This window comes from Colius striatus, chromosome 6 (genome assembly GCF_028858725.1).
Source record: "Colius striatus isolate bColStr4 chromosome 6, bColStr4.1.hap1, whole genome shotgun sequence".
Lineage (NCBI taxonomy): Eukaryota > Metazoa > Chordata > Aves > Coliiformes > Coliidae > Colius > Colius striatus.
In genome coordinates, this window is record NC_084764.1 from 24,340,819 (window position 1) to 24,360,813 (window position 19,995).

The following is a 19,995-nucleotide window of genomic DNA, read 5'->3' on the forward strand; positions in this document are numbered from 1 at the left end:
TCGCTTTAGTATCGTCGTTATTCGCTATTAATCGTCCTTAATTAATAAAGCTCCCGTGCACTAAGTACCGCCTTTGCTGCCATGTTTCTCTGCCCCCGTAACGCGCCACCAGCCGTGTTTCGCACAGCCCTGGCCCCTGCCTGCCCCTGGCCCGCCGCGCCCCATCCAGCCCTCCCCGCAGGGCCGTGAGCGGCAGGCGGGACGCGGGTGGGTGACCTGCCGCTGCGGGACCTGCCGCTGCAGGGTGCTGGATGAGCTGCCGCTGCCCCACGGCCCAGCCCGCGGCATCCAGGATTCTTGCTGCTTTGCATCTTGCAAGCAGGCACCGTTGCCCCCCAGCCCTGAGCTCTCGGATGGCCTTTTTACCAACTCTGGCAGAAACATCTGGATTCACAAACGTATTTCAAATATATAGAGCCAGGAATGTCAGCACAAATGCATAAAGGTGCAGCAAAATGGCAGCGTAGTCAAGATCCCAGCTGGAGGTTAACAAATGCTTTGTGTATGGAGCATACCAGTCTTTGGCTTAACCTAGAAGCTATATTCCTGGCGGCCTGGCCCGGCTCTTCCTTGGAAGGGCAGGTCTGTGGGGCCCACCAGATCACCGCAGTTACTGGCAAAGGAGACTCGCTGAATCAGGAGTGCCCAACCCGTTACAACCCAGGCCAAGGGGATTGCTGCATCTGTGGGACGATTGGGTCAGTCCAGGTACAAATAATGTCCTTCCTGGAGGAGTGGCAGCAGGCCTGCAAAGGGAGGAAAGCTGGAATAAAATCCCAGTGATACCCTAAGAAACATTGTGCTGTGGCCAGTCAGGAAGAGGAAGGCATCTGCATCCTTGTCCATCCCTTGCTTGCTGATCTACGGACATGTCACATTGCAACAAGAAATGTTCCTAAAAAGGTGGTTTCACCACAACAAGAGCTGTCCTTGTGCCATGCCAGCCTGGGTAGTCCACTGCATTCAGGCCCTTCCAGGGCCAGTACATGCTGAAGGGCTGGCCTCAGCCTTTCCCAGGGAGTGACCCAGTGGCATCAGGGCCCGGAGCAGAGTGAAGGCCCCAGAGCCAGGCCAGGATGCCCAAAGAAGCACCCATTTGTGGCTGACCTGTGACTTTGTACCCTGTGGACACTGGTGGCAGAGGATCTCCCCTGGCTCAGATCACCCAGGGGGCTCTTTTGTGCAAATCAGTCTCTTAACAACAAAACAGGAAAAGTCTGTGCCTGTAGCTTAGCTCACTATTCAACAACCAAACACACGCCTTCTTACAAAGACCATTTTCTTGTAAAAGTCTGATACTGTACCTCAGGGGGTCTGATAGGGTGGGTGCAAAGGGGTCTGCCTTGTAAGACAACCCACTGCTAAACATTATCTTTGTGCTTGGTTCTTTGATTTATTCTCAAAACACTTCCAGGTTCCTTTTTCTCACCAGTCTCTATCTAACAGAAACCACATTTTTCTTCCCAGCCTGTTTATATCCCTCAGTTACTTGAGCTTTGTAATTCCCAGCAGAGCCCAGGGGCTCCTCCTTCAAGAAAAGAGTCAGAGCAGACAAGAAGTGAAGCAGTGCCCAGGATGAGAGCAAGAACTCTGCCAGCATGACTTCAACAGATCTGTGTGGGCCTGGAAAGGACAGGGAGCATAAGTAAACTACAAAACCCAGTGTGAGATATTTGTAGAGCAGTTTGGATGTTGGGCTGATGGCGATAGAGAGATGTTTGAAGAGAAGTCAGCGGGAGGAGAACAAAACTCTGGTGAGTTCATTGCCAAATACCTCCTCTAGCCCTCATGGAGATAAACTAGCCATTACCCAGTCACATCAGGACTGTATTTAAAGCATTTTATTGCTTCACACAGTTAAGACTATGTCCTTTCTAGGTGGGAAGGGAGGAGCTGGAAGATAGTGGTTTGATCTCCTTCTGGAAGCCTACAGTGAAGCTTTGCAGAGCTAAGCAGGGCCAAGTTTGGGCAAAGCTGAAGTCACCCAGCTCTGAGCAGTCACTGTGTGGCCAGCAAGGTGGATGGTACAGGGAGCAGCGTAGAAGAGAGTGAGCCAAAGGCATTGGTTAGGAGACGTGTCCCAAGGACCAGCCTGCTAGAAAGAGCCTTGTGAGGGCCGAAGACGTGTATCAGCCCTGAGGTACAGTGGCACTTACCTGTGGGCTTCCAGTTTCCCATGTCAGTGCTGTCTGGAGGATGTTAAATTTGGGGGATTGTTTTCAGATTAACCTGCTGAAGAGCTGGTTGGCCTTGTTGGGAAGTGAGAACTTTCAAAGCAAGACCAGAACAAACAAATAACAGGGAGGGAAGTGAGAGCTGCCCTTTTTCTCACAGCCTGAAATAGATCCATGAGAGCTGGGAAAAGCTTAAAACACAGTGAGACTGTAAACATCACCAGCTGCAACAGGCAGAAAGATTATGCCCAAGTTTATGAAAATGCAAAATGTTGTGATCAGTGAGAGGTTATGACCTCAGCACATCTCTGTTTGCACAGACACGTGGGAGAGCTGTGCGGGCATGTGCCAGGAGAAGCTGCTGGGAGGCAACATTTCACCAGCATCCCAGGATCAGGGAGCCCAGAGGTTACCAGTGAAGCTGTAACATCAGGGCTTCATCAGTTATGATGTTGCATCTCTGGACTGATGGCCACATTGCTTTGTCCAGTACTTCCCCAAAATATGTGATATTTTGTTCCTGGTGCAGCCTGGAGTCCAGCTTGTTTTGTCTCTCTTGTAACTCTCCTCAACCATCTTGCTGCAGCTCTGGCTCCTAAATCCACATTAAACAAACCTTTCCTCTGTAAGACTGGAAGGCACAGGGAGCCCAGGGATGCCGATAACCCAGTGGTATGCTGCCCCTGGGAGACAGGCAGGGGAAGGATAGGGCGCTTTAGAACACTGGGGGATGTTTGCTGCCTGTCCATGGAGGACCAGCATGGGGTTGTTCTGCTTTACAAGGGAACCGAGCTCCCCCCACACCCCAGTGTGCTTTGCCTGGGGGACATGAGGTGTCTGTAAATGTAGCTGACCCTGTTAGGGTGCTCAGGGAACACATCTGCTGTGGCCAGGGAGGGCTGACAGGAGCTGCTGGTGTAAGCCTCCAAAAAAAGCACAGCTAGCAGCAACACGGGCAGACAGAGGCTGGTTCCCTTGGGAGGAAGCATGGATGGCAGCTGCGAGCCCCAAGGCCAGGAACCCCGCCTCTGTGAAACACTCCCCAGCACTGGAGGGACCTCCAACAGCTCCCAGACCTCCTGTGCTGGTGGTGCCCGGCCCTGCTCCTGCCCTGCCCCAGCTGACCCTCTCTTCCCTGCCAGAGCAGGGCAGGCACAGGCGCCCATGTCCCTGCGCCCACGCCAACAGCCCCCGCCACGGGAGAAGCAGGGGATGAGGCCGCATGCAGCATGCAAGGGGTTAATAATCCTCATCACCACTCTTGACAAATTTATTTTATTAACATCTTTGGGTTTATGCAACTTCTGTTTTAAATATTTAATGCTACCAAGGTGAAACTTTTACTGTTGGAAACAGAAACTGCCACGTGTGTCCCTCAAGGGCTGCACAGTTCTCAGCCTCACAGCACGAGGCTGAAACGGCACAAGGCAGGGAGGGGGAAAAGCCTGCACAGACAAGAACAGGTCATCAGAGCCAGGGTGCCACATGGCCCACCCAGCCCCTAACTGGGTGAAAAGGGGACAGTGAGTCCCCCTCACCCACGACGCATCCAAGGAGGAGCTTCATGGGCTGTTGTTGAGGCAGAGCCCACGTAGGCCGTGCCTCACAACACTGTGGATGCCAAAAGTGGAAATGGGGTGCAAAGGGGATCCAGCAAGCTCCTGGAGCATATACTCAGCTGCACAGCTGCAACTCCGTGAGTCCATGCCACAGTGCCTGGTGGCAGTATGGAGGTGCACCCCACCTCAACACCCACCACCAGCATTCCCTGCCAGGGTCCCACTGGCCTGTCCCTGTTCCCTTGTGCCAGCCCCAGCCTTATGGCTCTGAGGGAGCCTGCCTCAGCTGCAAGCTGCCATTTCAGATGTGGGGAGCAGCTGCCTTGGCCTCAACACCTGCTACATTAGACTCCACTCCTGTTCCTCAGCACAGGATAAACCTCAGGCGACCCCAATTAATAGTAAGCAAGCCTTTGCACATCTTGCCCTCCAGCTTTTTTCTTTAAACTTTCTAGAATAACCCTTGATTTCATTTTAGCCCTGTGTCAGGGCTGCCCCATGAGCATGCTGGCACCCATCTCACCCTCAGGGTTTCCAGCTACGTGCACTGCTCCAGGGTAGTTTGCACAGAGCAGCATGGGATGCATTCGGCCACCAGCCCTAGTGAGGCAGAGCCTCAGGGACACTACTTAACACACATAGGAAACAAGGGCTGGGGCTGTCCCCCAGGCCTGGGCACAGATCTGTCTCAATGAGGAAAGGACAAAACATCAGCACTCACAGTCACCACCTCAATGAGGCCACCAGTCTCCTACATACCCCAGGATGCTCCTAGTAAGAGACAGGGCCCCTAGGCCAGCTCACGCCCATGTCAGGCAAATGAGCCTTGGTGGGTATTTCTTGGGTGGGAAGGCAGCCTAACAGAGCCCCAACTTTGCATCAGCCCTGCCAGAGAGAAGAAAAGTCACCGGACAGTGAGCTAGAGGTTTGGATTGGGGCAAGAGCAGGAAAGTGATGGTAAACAGGGAGAGGTATTGGTCCCATTCCATGGTATAGAGAAGAGCAGTTCTCCCAAGGGCCTCCCAGTACCCACTGAGCATCAGCACTTGGGTAGCCCCCAGCCAGGAGAGCAGCTTGGTCCCAACCTGGTGGTTGCCCCTCTGCAGGCCCTTGGTGCTGCAGGAGCTGCTGCCAGGGACAAGCCCTGGGCCAGCATAGGACCCTGCAGCCCCTGGGGAAGAGCCCCGCCTGCAGCTGCTGGAAGGCAGCCAGGAGTGCTCACACTGCCAGCTCAGGAGTCTGACCACCAGCTTTTACTGAGCAGGGCAAGGCTGGGATGTGGCTCTGAGTACGTGGGGAGTGTCCTACCAATCCCCCATTCTCTCCCCTTTGCCACCAGGAGGGCTTCCCAGGTAAGCTCCCTGGCACTCTTCTGGGCTGCCTCCATGCCAAGGCTAGGATGGACACAGTCTGGCAGCCCTGCCTGCCCCAAGTTTCCTTCCTTCTCAGCTGCAGGGCGCTGCAGGACAGAGCAGTTTTGCAGCTGCATCCATCTGAACCATCTCCGCTGCTCCTCATTGCCCCAGGCTACCCTGGAACACAACACTGCTTGAGCTCCTCCGCTTCAGCCCCAGGCCTGCTCATGGGTCCTTTTGTTCTGCTGCTGATGGTGCAGACGGAGCAAGGGAGTCCTCAGTTCCAGGCTGCATCCCCACCAGGGCCAAGCAAGAGACCCGTCAGCTCTTCCCTGCCGGAGTCCTGCTCCTCACCACTGCCTGGAGGGGCACGGCTCCACGAGCTCCTTCGCTGGGGGAAAGCAGGAGCAAGGCCAGGGCAGAGCGGGGGCTACCTGCGTGGGGTGCCGCATCTGCCGAGAGAGCGAGGCATGGGCTGAGCGCCGCGGGGCGTGGGCACCTCCGGCTCACCCGACCTCTGCCCGGCCCAGCACCAAACCCTGAGTGCTGGCTGGGAGCAGCAGGTGCTGGCTGTGCCCTGACAGCAGGCTTCAGCTTCCCCTGACAGGGAAATACAGCAGGAAAATGCCAGCCATGGACACGACATCCCAAAAATATCTGCAGTAAGAGCCCAGCCTGTGCTATTACAGAAAGTAGTTCAGGAGAGTCAGCTAAATGTAAGGATGGAAAGGGTAGAGTAACCCAAACAATGACTGGCCAAGGACTGCAGGAAGGACACTGCTGGCAGCAAGATGAGGTTGAATCTGGAAATTCATGGATCCAGGAAACCCAGTGCAGTCTATGATGGTGACAGAGTTAAGCACCATCGACTCGCCCACAGCCCATCCATCCTCACCTGGGTGATGAGTACCCAGGTGAGCAGTTGAGCCTGCAGACTACCCAGAACCTACTGAGCCTGCCATAAAAGGCCCTTTTCCCCCACAGCCACCCACCATCCTCCTTTCTCCTGTGTCTGCTCTGCACAAAGCCCTCACTACTCACAGAGTCAGTAAAGGCCTAAAAGCTTAATAGAAATGGTCATCCGAAAGAAAAGAACCCAGGAGACAACACCCATAGACACCCCTGCCCACTTACAGTTCACAGTCTTTACGTCTCTTCTTGTCTTGTCTTCTCTTACCTCGGCCCTTGGACCGTCTCCTTCAAAAGGAAAGTACCACAAGAGAGGATGATGTGTGGCAGGTGAGACCCACAACCCCAGCTGGTAACACCCCCCCAACACCACTTACCTTCCCAGCTTCATCAGGTCCTGCCGGGGCCTGCGGAGGGGGGAAAGGACAGAGTGAAGCGGTTACTTGAGCAGTGCTGTCTGTTGAGCTGCGGGAGGGGGTTTACTGAGATGCCCCACTGCACAGCACAACCTAACTGTTATCATTCATGCTGAAAACAGACCAAATGTGACTTCTCTCTACATTATTAACTCCTCAGCCAGGAGGCAGAGATCACAAAGAGGCAGGGAGTGGCGAGCTCTGGTGAGTCTTGGGGATGTGACGTTTTGCCTACAAGGCCAGGAAGCACAGGTTCAGCTTCAACTACCCTCAGTGACAGCTTTCATAGCTCAGCTGGTTAAACAAGATGCAGCGTCCCAAGTAACACGTGGGCTTTACTGCAGAGTCTCAGTAGTGGTTCTCAGAAAACAGCCATGACACACTTGGCTTAAGCATCCCCTAGAGGAGCCAAAGGCCAGGACATCCACCACACCTATGCTAGACTTCAAAGAGGGGAGATGTGAAGGTGTGGAAGCAGCTTAGGGAGAAGCCAAAAGGTGCTGTGGAAGCAAGAAGTTTACACAGATTCAAAGGCAGCCTGCACGAGTGCTCATAGGAGATCCCCTGGGAGTTACCCTAGGTAGGAAAACCACAACAGGCCCAGGAAACTCCCTGCATGGAAAATAGCTGGAAGTGGAGCAGGGGGAAGTAACACATGTGCTTCTTCCCATTCTCTCTTCTGCATCCACCGAGAGATACTGTGGAGACGGTATGGAGCTGGAGAGGCCTTGGGTCTGCTCCAGCACAGCTGCCCTCCCAGCAGGGGAATACCAGCACAGGGATCCTCCAGCTCCTCTTCCAGGCAAGGCTCCCACCCAGCAGCTCCCAGCAGGACCCTCCCCTTTGAACAACACTAAATTGCCTGTGGTCACACTGGAGAGCAAACGCCAGGGACCTCCCCACGCAAACTGTGCTGGGGAGGCTCTGCGCCAGGCACCAGCTCCCGGCAGCACCGTGACCGCTCCCTGCTCACACAGCACTGCAGCCCCTGGCCAGAGGCCCTGGCCAACCCAAGCTCTGACCACTCTAGGACACAGTGAGCACATCGAGGGGTTCACTACATGCCTGCAGTCTGTGTCAGGCATGTGGTGCTGCACATCTGTTTCAGGCCAGCACTGCTTATCCCTGACAGGTTTGTGCTGCATGTTTGAAGCTTTCATTTGTCAGCTTGGGTGTAAACCCCTGCTCCCCAGCCCTGGATGGGGCAGCCTCCCTTAAATGCAGGCCCAAAGCTTAGCCCTTCAGCTTTCTCCCTGACCCACAATCATGCTCAGATATGTCAAGCCATGGAGCTCCCTGCTGACCTTTGGAGCACTGCCCCACATCAAAAGCTTACCTCAGGGCCACCAGCCTTGCTCTGTTATCCACAGGCAGTTCCTCCAGCCACAGGATCACACACCAGGCACACCAAGGTGGTGGTGGCTGCAGGGACAGGGGGCACAAACACCCCTGCTCACAGAGCCAGGGTGCCAAAGCAGCTCTAGCCCTGCAGACAGCAAGTGGTGCCCAATCTGGCTGCACAGCACTAGGCAGCCCCTAGCTGCAGAGGCATGTGTGCCTGCAGCTGAGGAAGGGACACAAGCACCTGCAAACGTGGAGGTAGTGGGGGTGTCCCAGCACTGCCAGCATGCTCCCAGGGCATCCTTGGCCCACACACAGGGTGAGCTGGCAGAGTTGCTCTTGCTGGAGCAGCACAGGGCTGCAAAACAAGCTCAGGGGTCCCTACCTGCACTCGCACTGCTTGTGCTCAGTGAACGTCATCTCCACGTAGGGTGCTTCTCCGTTTGGCTTTATCTTCAGAAGCTGAAAGAGGAGCAAAGGTTATTTCCCAGACAGCAGCAGGAGGGGACTGAAAGGGCTCCCACAGTACTGCCTTGCCACCCCAACCTCTTGCCTCTCAGTCAGACAGGTGTCTAACCAGTTCCTCGGGACCTCTGGCAGCAGAGATCCACCTCCGCACACAGGCAGCGCCAGCCAAGGCCCGGCCACCCTGGCAGCTTGAGAGGCTCTGCTAATGCTGCCCCATATCTTCAGGGCTGTTATTTTAAGTCCCATGGTCTTGGGATTTCCCAGACCTAGAGGATATTTTTCTGTCTCTGTGGTGAGTTTTCACACATTTGACCATTGTACACGTCTGTCTTCTCTGATGGAAACATCCCCCCAGTCATGTTTTCCAGAGCATTCCTGTTGCTGTTGCCTCCTCCTGTCCCCCTTTCCCACAGCACTGAGCCTGGAGTCACTATCACTGCGTGTCCCCAGCCCACGGGCACAGGAGTTGCCCTGTCACATGCCAGTACACAGTCCACCCCAGCATTTGGGTTGGACATCTGGGGGTATGGTCAGTGTCAGTGGGCTCCACACCAGCCCACACAGAAGTGCCTAGCATTGCCACCCCATTCAGGGCACCAGGACCCCTGCTGTGGAGAGAGACCTGCGCTTGGGGAGTTGCCTCCAGTCCATGTCAGGCTCCTGTTCCATCTCTGTCAAGAGTTTTTTTAAGACCTCCAGTCTGTCTTCCAACATGCTTTCAATCCCCAGTGATTAAGATCACTGGTGATTCATTGCAGTCACTGTCTAGTCCCTCACCCATGGCCCAGTCGGGCTTTTCCCTGCTCCTTGCAGCAGCAGGCTGATCTCCAGTAGCACAGTGCAAGGGCTGTGGCATGAGGACAATGGCTGTCTGGCACACAAGCAAGAGCCAACAGGCAACTTGCTCACAGCCCTGGATCTGCCCCCCACTCCACACAGCTCCCATTGCAGGGGCTGGCAACGTGGCTGGCACAGTCCTTTCCCCTCACTGTGCCCCCAGCACACAGTCACTGTCAGCACTACCCTGGGCATCTCCTGGCACAGCAGAGCCTCCCTTCTCCCCGCAACCCAGAGGCAGTGCCCGCTTTGCGCCGGCAGTTACCAGCAACAGAGGCATCCCTAGTCCCACCCACAACAGGAGAGGTTTGGAAAGGTGACAGCAGTCAGCAAGATGGACCATACAGAAAGCGGAGGACGGGGAAGCAGAGAGGAAGGCCATAGCACCAGGAGTGTCAGCTGGCCTTAGGAACAAGCCCAAAGAGGAGGCAGAGGGGCCCTCCTGGCTTGGAATGCATTCAAGCAGTTGTAAGACTGCTCCCCTGTTATCCACACTGCTACAGTATCTAGAAGATGTGAAGCTGCAAGTTCACCCTCCCAGCGCTTGGGGAGGGGCCCACCCCATGCCAGGCACAGCCAGAGCCCGCAACAGCAGCGCTTACCTGCATGGTGACTGTGTTCGTCTCCACGGGGACACAGCGGAGACCCTCATCCCCACAGCAGCCTCCGCAGCGCTGCAGGGACACGCAGGAGGGTCTGAAAATGTACTCCACCTCGTTGGGGAACTCGGTAATGACGTCTACCAGCTGCTCCAGAGGCCGGCAGAAACTACGATTCCATATCTCCCGAAAGGTCAGGACTGCAAGAGATCGGGGCGGGAGCTACAAGGAGGCACATCGGCGAGGCAGAGCCCAGATACCCGCTGCCGGGGCAGCTGCCGCAGGCGCCGCGGGGCCCCACAGCCACCACGGAGGCACAGGGATGCAGAGAACACCGCCGTGCCCTCACTAACTCCGCTGCTGCACTGGTGCGGGGGCTCGCACTGGCACCACATCCACCCCCATGCGCTCCTTCAGCACCTGCCCGCCAGCTCCGTGTCCTCCCTCCCGGGCACCCCCGCACCCGGCTGCCCTGTCCCCGACGCCCTCCCGCGCAGGAGGAGACGCAGAAGCCCAGCCCCGCACACAGTCGTCTCTTCAGGTTTCCCGGCAGGGAGAGGCGAAGCGAAGCGCCGCATCCCGACACCAGAGGAGCGGGAAGCCCGGGGCAGCGCTCCGCTCCGCTCCAGTGTGCGGCGGTGCCCAGTGCCGCGGGAGCCTGAGGTGGGCTGAGGAAAGAAAAGGCTGCTCCGAGCCCCCGGCACAACTGCTCCTCCCCGGGCATCGCCGCGGAGCTCCGAAGGGATAACGATCCCGAGGGGTACCGAACTCTTTCCTCCCAGCCGGGGCAGCGGCGGCCGCCCGCTTCCAACTCACCGTGCGACTCGGCGCTGGCGGTCTCCCGCGCCTCCGGGGCCTGCAGGGAGGGAAAGGTGAGCGCTGGCGGGGGCGGCGTGGGGGCAGCCGCCCCGTCTCCCCACCCGGCGCCCGAGGAGTCGCCCCGGCGGCCACCGCCGCCCCGGGCGAGCGGCGCCGGCGGGGCCGGGCTGCCGCGGCTCCCACCCCCTCCCGACCCCTGGCTCTCACCGGGGCTGGCGGCGCACCCAGCGCCCCGGCCACCAGCACCCGCAGGAAGGCGCCGAGCAACCGCATCGCCGCCGCCGCGGCACCGACTCAGCGCCGCCGCTGCCGGGCCGCCGCCAGCATGCTGCCCCGCCGCCGCCGGGCCCCTGGCCCCGCCGTGCAGCCTCCGCCGCCGCCGGGCCATGGGAACTGCCCCGCTCCGCCGCCGTATTTCACCGCCACCGCCCCGCCCCGCCCCCGCCCGCCCCGGCCCCGGCCCCGGCCCCGGCCCCGCCGCGGGGCGGGAGCAGGTGCCCGGCCCCGAGCGCAGCGGCGCCGGTCGGTGCCCTCGGGCGCGGCGGAGCTCCCCGACTCCAGCCCCCCGCACCGGCACCGGCCGTTTGCTCATCGGGCTGCCCTGGGGCTTCCAGGGACCGGCCCGTGCCCGGTGCAGCCCCGCGGGGCAGGAAGTACAGAGGCTGACCCGGGGCGGCTCGGCTCGCCGGGCTCCCTCGAGTCTCGTCCACCTCTGCCAGAGTCGGGATGCGCTGCCCCTTGCCCGTTCGGCCACCTCGTGCCCACCCGGCCCCTTCCCCATCCTGCCACCCTGTTCTCTTGCTGTTGCCCCGTACCCATCCAGGCACGCCATGCCTGTTCACACACCTACATTCCCATCCATCCCCGGAGCCCTGGGAGGGGGTTTCCAGCCCCCTCAACCCCAGGGAAAGCATCCCTGTCCTGTCTGCCGTGGGGGTGCTGCCCCCAGTTTAGGAGGGAAGGGGGCAGAGTGGTTCCTTGGAGTAAGTCTGTGGCTAAAGCCCTGCTGCCAAGTGCAAACCCAGAGAAGCTCTGTGGCCTTTTCTGTACTATTTTTAAGCCAGAGCAGGCAGAGAAGCTGGAGCTACGGGAGACGGGAGGGGGAAAAGATGCCAGCGGGCAACACGATCCCCTCCGTGGGCTGCAGGTCCCGGGGAAATAACGGGCTCCGTGTCCCTGCCAGGATTCACGATTCTGCCCTCCTGGGAGAGCGGGGAGGCGGCTGCAGGTCTTCCCTGCACACTTCTGTGTGAGATCCTCTGCGGCGTGAGGCCGCCAGCAGCTGATCCCAGCGCGGCGGGGTCTGTCCCCAGAGGATGTGGGACGCACCAGCCGCCTGCCCGCAGCCGCGCCAGCCTGCGCAGGTGGCACTGGCTCGGGCGACAGCGGGAGCTGGGCTCTGGCTGCAGCTTCAAGGCATTTAGTACCGCTGTGTGTGAGAGAAAGCTGCTGGAGCGGGGCCTGGCAAATTAGCAGGGAGATGCTGTAGAGATAAGCGCCCAGAACTGCCGGGCCGCCGGGGCGGGGCGGGTGCGCTGCACTTCATCACTCAGCGGCACAGAGTGGGGCTGGTAGGGGCTGCCTCTTCAGGCTCTCACCCCTGCCTGGGCTGCCGGGGGCAAGTAGCGTCTGCACTGCGATGGCTGGAGCATGCCTGTGCTCTCCATCTGCCACCCCACGGACCCTCTTGGGCCAAGAGGATCCCCCATCACCTCCCCAGGAATGGTTTTGAGATGGAAGGTTGAAGGGAATGTTTCCTTCCACCCGAAAGCTCGGAGCAGAGGCCATCCCAAGCAGCAGCTGCTACCAGCTCTCTGGACTGACAGAATCTTGTTATTGCAAAGGCCGTGACCACCCGGGGCCTCACGCCTGTCCTTGCAGGAAGGTCTCTCGGGGCCACCTCTCAGACACAAGGCCAGCCTCTGGCACTGGAGCAAAGGGCTCTCCCCCAGGAGCTGTGCGGCTGGGGAGACCAGCCCTTAATTGCCGAGTGCAATCCTGTTCCTGGTCTGAAGCTATTTCCTCAGAGGCCTTGGGCAGAGTTTACATTCCTGGGATGAGCATCCCCTTTCCAGGCAGCACAGAGCAGAGACAGGAGCAGAGAAACAATATTTGGACACTGGTAACCTGTGACCAGCAACATCCTCCTGCAAATGGGAGTAACATCCATCTGGCTGGGGCCAGGGCTGCCCGCTTTCCCCTCTGCCACTCTCCTTCCCCAGGGGCCAGGCCTGCCCTTCCCCAGCTGCAGGACAGGGCAGGAGGTCGATGCTATAAATGCACCGGCATGTCCCTCATGCCGCCTCACACCAGGCTCTGGGGAGCAGAGCTACATACTTTGGGAACAAGGGACAGAGGGGGCTCAAGGGACATAAAGAAAACAGAGACATTTCCTTAAAGGGCAGATGCCTCCCTCACAGTGAGCCCCACGTTGGGCCGGGGCTGAGAGCGTTGCCTCAAATATGGCACTGCCTGCAGGTGCCATCGCCCTGCCAGCGAGGGGAGCAGGGGGCACTCCCGGCACATCCCTGCAGCAGGCGAGCCCTGGCAGCCCCACAGGATGGCCTCCCCAGTGCCTGGCTAGGAGCTCACAGGGAACGGGCTCACCTCGCTGCCTTCACACCTTCTGGGTGAGGGGCAGGGGCCCAGGCTGCCTGGGAGCACTGAAGGAGTCCAGTGTAGGCAGCCGTTCTCCCCAACAACATCCCACCCTGCTCCCTCTAAGTCCCTTTTCCCATTTGAGCATCAAATTTTCCGCATGGTCATCTTCTCCCCTGAAAAATCCTACCTTTGATATTTCAGATGAAAAAGCCCAACAGAAATCCATCTTGGTATTGCTCTTAAGCTGCGTGTAGCCAGGACCTCCTGTGTCATCCCCAAAGTCCCTGGAGAACATCCCTGAAATCCTCAGGACATTATTTTTGTCCTGCTGCTATTTAGGACACTGGAGTGGGCCTGATCAGGGCTGGAGGCTTCCGCCGGGGAGAGTGCCAGCCCTGCCATGCCCCAGCGCCTGGCACAGCCATTGCCTTGGGCTCCTGCTGCTGCTGCTGCTGCCCCAGTCCAGGGGTAAGAGTCCCCCAACACCCACCCACATCCTGCACCATGATGGGACTCCTAAGGTCAACACAGCACTAAGAAGTAAGGTGCTGGACTACACTCACCCACCTTTCATCCCAGAGTGCCCATGTTTGATCCTCTGTATTTCATTCAATTCCTTTCCCCAGTCCTGCCACCCACCTCTTAGACTCTCTTCAGCTCCTCTACCAGTGAGTGCAGAGGACTTGGTTGATGGCTAATGCTGAGAGAAACCAATGTCTCCCCAGCGGGGTCAGAAGGCAAAAGGCAGAGGGCTGGAGACTGGATGGTTGTATATGAGAGTAGGAATGGGGACGGGCATGGTCTGGCAGGGGCTGCCCTGGCATCAGTCTCTCTGCATGGGGAATCCCAGGCGTCTCTGCCAGGAGATCGCTGCCAATTTCTTCTGGGAAACACAAGGCTCTGCAGTGCCTTTGCAGGCAAGCAGGGCCGCACCAGTGGTTCCTGGATGGTTTGCATTGATCTTCAAGAAGACAACCTGCAAGCAACCTGCCTGGGCACCCAGCCCATGAAGGACTCCCCAGAGCCATGCGATGGTAGCCCCGACCCCAAGAGCTGCAGGCAGCAGCACATCCCCAGCTTCTGGTTCCCGCGGCCTCGGTGCCTGCTCCCAGCCCAGGTGCGCAGGGGGATGTGTTTGCTGAGGGGGAGGCTGACAATAGGGGGAAATGGGCCGTGCTGTGCGGCCTGACGGCGGTGGCTGGCGGCTCCGGCCGTGCTGCCCGCGGCAGACGGAAGCAGCGGCCTTAGTCAGCCCCGGCCGCACGTGGCAGGAACTCTGCTGTTTGTTTTGATTCCTCAGGAGGGGGGTTCAGCCTCCCAGGGGACCTGCGGCCCAAGCCACAGGCACCTGATGGCCCCGCACCCTGCCTGGGGAGAGCAGGGTCTCTTCCTACAATGCCTCAATGCCTGAGGGCTGCAGGGGCTGGGGCCAGCCTGGGTCAGACACAGGTTTTGAAGGGGAACAGGATGGGCACCTGGGCTGCCCAAAAGCGCTTAAGGCAGAATACCCAGGTGAGGGGAACCCAGCAAGCCTGGCTGCTCCTCCTGGGCATAGCTTAAGTCTCCCATGGGGGCCAGGGACTATGTCACTGAGGACGAGGTCCCCGAGACTGCCAGACCCAAGCCCTGGGCAGCCACAGCCCTCAGCCCGGCACTGCCCCAAGAACAGGTCAGCAGACAGCAGGACCCAGCACTGCTCAGCGTTAATGCCTTGCCTTTCAGCGCCCACCTGGCCAAAGGCTGAGGCTCAGCCCAGGGCAGGGGACTAGGTTGCCTTCCCAGCCAGGCAAAGCTGTGGGCAGGCAGCTAAGTGCCGCTGGCAGCAGGCAGGAGGGCTCATGCCAACCACCCATCTTGCAGCCCGGCCATCAGCCATCTGTGCCCAAGAGAGAGGCGAGGGAGAGCACACACGTTTTCAGGGAGCGCAGCCCTGCAGCAGGGTGAGGCCGTGGGGAGCCGGACCGCAGCCTCGAGCATACGTGGGTGTCTACAGGTAAGCATTGTGTCAGCAGCCACGGCACGGTGTGCGGTTGCTGTGCCAAACAACAGCCCCTTCACATGAGTCCAGAGCAACAAGCAGCTCACCCCACTCTGCCTGAGCTCCTCTCATGAGGCCCTGGTGGGAGCAGAGCACCAAAGTGCAGAAAGCTTGCAGGGATTTCCCTTCCCCTGGCAGCTGCGGAGCACTGCGCTTGCAGACGCCCAAAGAGGCTGTTACCAGGACAGGCGGGTGCAGCAGCGCGTGCGTGGCTCCCCGTCACTGCAGAGACGGGCGGGACCTCTCCGTTTCCCCACAGCCGGGAGGGATGCACTATGGCAGCCCCAGGAGCGGCGGGACAGTCCCAGCAGCCCAACACCCTGCAAAGGGACAGAGATTACTTCTCCACTGGAGAACCCAGCATATTCTGCACATCTATCGTGTTTCATCTCCTGTGGGGAAAGGGCAGCGAGCATTGTGCACAAGAGCACAAACTGCCCATTGCTTGGCCACTGCCCCTCGCCTCCCAGCTCTCCCAGCCCAGCCAGCTGGTGGGCAGGGGCTGCCAGGCGCTTGTCTCCCCTGCCAAACTCGAACCCGATCCCTGCCCAGCCCAGAGCTCCTGGCTGCTTATCATGTGGATGCAGTTCTCCTGCTTTTAGCTGTCATAATATTGACACAAAGTGAAATAATAGTGACGCTAGCCTCTGCCTGGGTCTGGAAGGCAAATAGACAAGGAGAGGGGAGCAGCAGGCTCCGCTGTGGTGTGGGATGGGGCAGCAGCCCTGGCTGCTTCTAAGCTCTGCTCCCCTGCATCATTCCTGCTGCTAAGGGGAGGCTGTGGGATGTGGCAGAGAGGAGACACGGGCTCTGCAGCACGCACTCCCCATCGAGGAGTGAACGTGTGCGCCGGCAGGGCTTCGTCCCGGAGGTTTTCCCAGGACGTGGGCGGAGGAGTGGCTCATCTCTCCCTTTCCTTGAAACCTGGCAGGCAATGAATAGCTGCCATCACCCACAGCAGACAATGAGCACAGCAAGCCCCGGGCCAGCTGCAGCACCGGAGCCTGAGCAGGGAACTGCAGGGAGCTGGCCAGTGACCAGGAAGCAGCCCAGACCGGTGGTGTCACCAAGCCCTCGGTGGCCACAAAGCGGATGGGCCGTGCTTTGTCTCACCCCAAGGGCCTGGCTTCCTGCAGCCGCGCCAGCTTTGCTCGGGGTCTTCTCCAAAGCCAGCCTGGGCAGACAGGCCCCCGGCACCCCCTCCTCCCCAGCCCACTGCGTGCCCTCTGCGCCAGGACAGAGATGCGGCCACCATCTGAGCCATGCCACCAAACCTCTTGAGGCGCTTGTGCCTGTGGTGTCCCAGAGCGAAGCCAAGGCCCTTTGGGCACACGAAGGGCTGGCGCAGCGTTAGCCATGCTGGGGTCAGCGCTCCCGCCCAGCCCTGCCCAGCCCAGCCCAGCACTCCCTTGTCCCTCACCAGTGCTTGTTTTCCTACATGACAGGCAGCAACTTCCCACACTTCCCTCACCTCTTCCTGAGCAGCCCGGCCTTTGAACCGCTGTCTCCAGCTGCCTGCATCCCGAGAGGAGACCCGGGCAACAGCCACAGCTGGGCGAGCTGAGGCGTGAGGCTCTGCCAAGGGGAAGCCAGCTTCCCATGGCCCTCCCCGGGGCTGGGAAGGGTGAGGGGCAGCCTGGCCTCGGTTGCTTCCACAGCAAGCCCTAGAAAAACCCTCCCGCTTCCCAGCCTCAGGCTCTATTTTTAAGGCTCCAAAAAGGAGAAGGGCAGGAGTGGTGAGCTGGCTGGCAGGAGAGAGAGTCCGTGGGCCAGATTCAGAACCACCTACTTGTTTCCCACTGGGACTGCGGACTCCGGTGGTACCGCCAGGGCCTGGCGCCGGGCTGGGCCTGCCAAGGTGCCGCACCGACGTTGAGGCTGAGCCAGCAGCCCAATTCCAGGCACACGCAGGCGCACGTACGCACGGGCTGCTGAGCATGGACCTGCACCCAACCCTTGCTGAGCTGAGGAGCTGGATCCCTCCAGCCGCTCCTCCGGCAGGCCCTGCCTGTTTCTCCTGGACCACCCAGGCGCTTACAGTGGCCACGCTGCCCTGAGGATGATTGGTTCTGGGGACAGCTGCTGCCAAGGGTCACCAGCAGAACACGTGCCCTGGTACCTGCAGTGTCAGCCGTGAATCTCAGGCGTGCTGAAACTGCCGATGACTCAGGCTATGTGTGCGTGTGCCTGCAGACACACAGAGCTGAGCTGCCCAGCTGTTCGTGTACCTGCTTTTGATCACCAGCAGTTTGTTTGGGGTTTCTGTCTTTCCCTGTAAGCTCGAGTTTTAAACGTGTGTTCAGCACTCAGTCCTGGCCATTGTTTCCATCCACTAAGTGATTTACTTCCTCCCCTGCAGCATGCACAAAAGACTGTTTTGGGCTCCATAAGCCCATCAGCAGATTGACTGCTGCCTCCTTCAGCAGAGCTTTGGGCTTGACTCGTCCCCTCTGGTTTTGTCTCAGGCCTTTGAGCATGGACTTTCCAAAGAGCAATAACATCACACCAAAGACACCTTCAGTGCATCTTCCTGCTCTGACTGTGCTCTGTGCTCACACACCACCCGTCGCACGGCCACTCGTGCCCAGCAGGTGCCTGAGGCACCTGGCAATGGCCCTATGCCGCTGTTCACCCGCCCAGCCCTCGCCGCTGGTGCTGCACTGACAGCCTGTCCTGGTGCTCCTGCTGGGCTGTGCCTGCTGGCCCTCAGCTCCTGGCTCCTTCCCCTCGCCTGTGCTGAGCGTGAGCAGCTCGCTTTGCTTACCCGGCTGTCACAGGCGAGTCCAATTACTAGAGTTCAGCAAACTCTGATTCCCCTCCCTGGCATTTCATCCAGCCCACTTAGCTGCCGAGAGTTTCTAATCCAAACAGCCTCCCAGCACACGATGTTCCAAGTGCTCCTGGGCTCCATTCAGCCTCTGTCCCGCCTTCTCCTCCCTCACACACATGCTCAGGGGATGACATTCAGCCCCCGGGGATGCACAGTTCCCTCAGTGGAGGGAAGCAACGTCTCCAGCCGACAGCACAGGGCACAACGCTGTCCCAGGCAGGCTGGCAGCTCTCCGAGATGAGCCAGATTTCAGCTCCTCTGCAGGCCCAGCGAACGTGCTGCTTTGCTCGGCCAGCCAGCTCATCCCCTGCTCAGCTCATCCCCTGCTCAGCTCTCTTGCCCACAGCACTAGCACTGTCTGCAGTGTTGTCAGCCCCCTTGCTTGCCCACACACCATCTGGGATGCCGCACTGGCCAACTCTGCCCCAGGGGACCCAAATATGACAAGGAAGGGAAAGGAAGGAGGGTGTGCTATGCAGGAGGCTGCTGTCTGTGGCTGCAGCAGGAGGGGCCCTGCTCCATAACAGCCAGCAGCTGTGGACCACCAGGTGAGTCACCTTCTGAGCTGCCCAAAAGCACAAACGTATCCTCACCACACTGGCTTGGCCAGCACAGCCCGCAAAGCAGTGAGACTTCAGCCAAGCACACCAAGACATGTCTCTCCAGCTGCCTTCCCGACATGCTCCACAGTCCCTGCGCTGTCATTCCTCTTCCCTGATCCCTCCTTTTCAGTCTTCCTGGGCACTCCTTGCTTAACTCTTTGGGTCCTGGCAGCAGCTGCTAGCAAATGACAACCAGATATCTCGTAGCCATGGTCCCTCTGAGCAGCCCCAGCCTGCGGTTTGCCTTTCAGCTCTCCAGAGAGCTGCAGGTTCTGGCTCGGCTCAGCTCCACAGGGATAACAGCTCCCAAACTCTCCATTCAGAGGCTTTCATTCATGAAATCGAAGCACAGGACTCTGCCTCTCGAGGGAGCTGGACTGCCAGTCCTCTTTGGCTGCTGGGGCAGCAGCGCCCAGCAGAAAGGTCTGTAGGGAACAGGGCAGGAAGAGCATGAGCAGGGAAAAACCTCTGCAGCCTGGCAAGGGCCTGAGAAGCAACTGTCCCACAGTAGTTACTGGGACCAGAGCAGGGAATGTAAACAGCCCAGCATCCACAAAGAGGTCATAACCTCAGAGTCCAGTTTCCCTTCCTCTTCTCCCTCCTGCCTAATCTCCAAGAGCTGCTCTGTTTACTAGTGAGATAAGTAAACAAACAAAAGCAAGCTCCGGAGCAGTGGTTGTTATTTTCTGCTGGCCCACAGGCTGCATGGCCCGCTGTGGGGCACAGGCGTGGGAGTGCAGGGGCAGCCCCAGGGGCACAGCAGCCCTCCCCTGCCTGGCCTGCAGTGCAGCTGCCTGTGGGGGCAAATGCAAAGCTGGGCAGCCCTTGCTGCAGGGACCTTGGATTTCTGAAAGATGGAAGAAAACTGACCCCTAAAGCTGGAGAGAAGGGGGAACAAAGGCAAAAGGGAGTAAGGGTCTGCCTGGCCAGCACAGTAGGGCTTGGCGCTGCCAACGGCAAGCCCTGGTACCCTCTCTCCAGGGGCAAAGGGTAAGACAAGCTCATTAAGAAGGGAAACTGCCTTCCAGCCAGGGCAACAGCACCCTCTGAGCACATCCAGGCAAACCCAGACACGTGGCTTTTGCGGGTGTCTGAGGGATGCACAGGGTTCCTTCCACAGGCTGGCAGGCACCCTGGCTTCCAGGCACACAGGGGCACTTGGGTAAGAGGCAGGAGAGGTGTGGAAAGATTCTCAATCCCCGCAAACTTGGAGTGACAAATCACCTACAATGTGTCCTGAAGAGCCAGCTGTGAGTATGTTGTTGGTGACCCAACTGCCCCTGGGTGGCAGCTGGCTGTAGGATGAGGTCTAGAAGCATCAGATGAATACAAGAGATGCGATGGCCACCCCAGGCCCTACAGCCCCCTGCAGGAAGCACCCGCTGACAGCTGCCAGCATCAACCAGTTGGCTTTGGTTTCCTAATCTAAAACAACAGGACACAGAGC

At 59.0% G+C, this 19,995-nt stretch overlaps 1 protein-coding gene across 4 annotated transcripts; it reads right to left on the bottom strand.

The window, feature by feature from the left end:
• Window positions 1-378: 378 nt before the first annotated feature.
• PGF (placental growth factor) lies at window positions 379-10,815 on the bottom strand. 4 transcript variants are annotated; one of them, XM_061998491.1, is made up of 7 exons: window positions 10,685-10,814; window positions 10,475-10,514; window positions 9,662-9,858; window positions 8,140-8,216; window positions 6,375-6,404; window positions 6,223-6,285; window positions 379-746 (listed from the first exon to the last, which is right to left on the bottom strand). In XM_061998491.1, the coding sequence occupies exons 1-7, from the start codon at window positions 10,748-10,750 to the stop codon at window positions 611-613; spliced, it is 609 nt and encodes a 202-aa protein (XP_061854475.1). In that variant the 5' UTR covers window positions 10,751-10,814; the 3' UTR covers window positions 379-610. The 4 variants fall into 4 exon arrangements, with proteins under 4 accessions (XP_061854475.1, XP_061854479.1, XP_061854476.1 ...); XM_061998495.1 differs by having other exon boundaries at window positions 610-746; window positions 6,266-6,285; window positions 10,685-10,815; XM_061998492.1 differs by lacking the exon at window positions 379-746 and adding an exon at window positions 3,434-5,540 and having other exon boundaries at window positions 6,266-6,285; window positions 10,685-10,813.
• Window positions 10,816-19,995: the final 9,180 nt, after the last annotated feature.

Excerpts from the sequence above, each read along its gene's own strand:
- PGF (XM_061998491.1), bottom strand. The coding sequence starts at position 10,750 with ATGCGGTTGCTCGGCGCCTTCCTGCGGGTGCTGGTGGCCGGGGCGCTG. Across the intron at positions 10,515-10,684 it reads TGGGTGCGCCGCCAGCCCCG|GCCCCGGAGGCGCGGGAGAC; the intron begins GTGAGAGCCAGG and ends CCCTCCCTGCAG. Across the intron at positions 8,217-9,661 it reads CGAACACAGTCACCATGCAG|CTTCTGAAGATAAAGCCAAA; the intron begins GTAAGCGCTGCT and ends CTCCTCTTTCAG.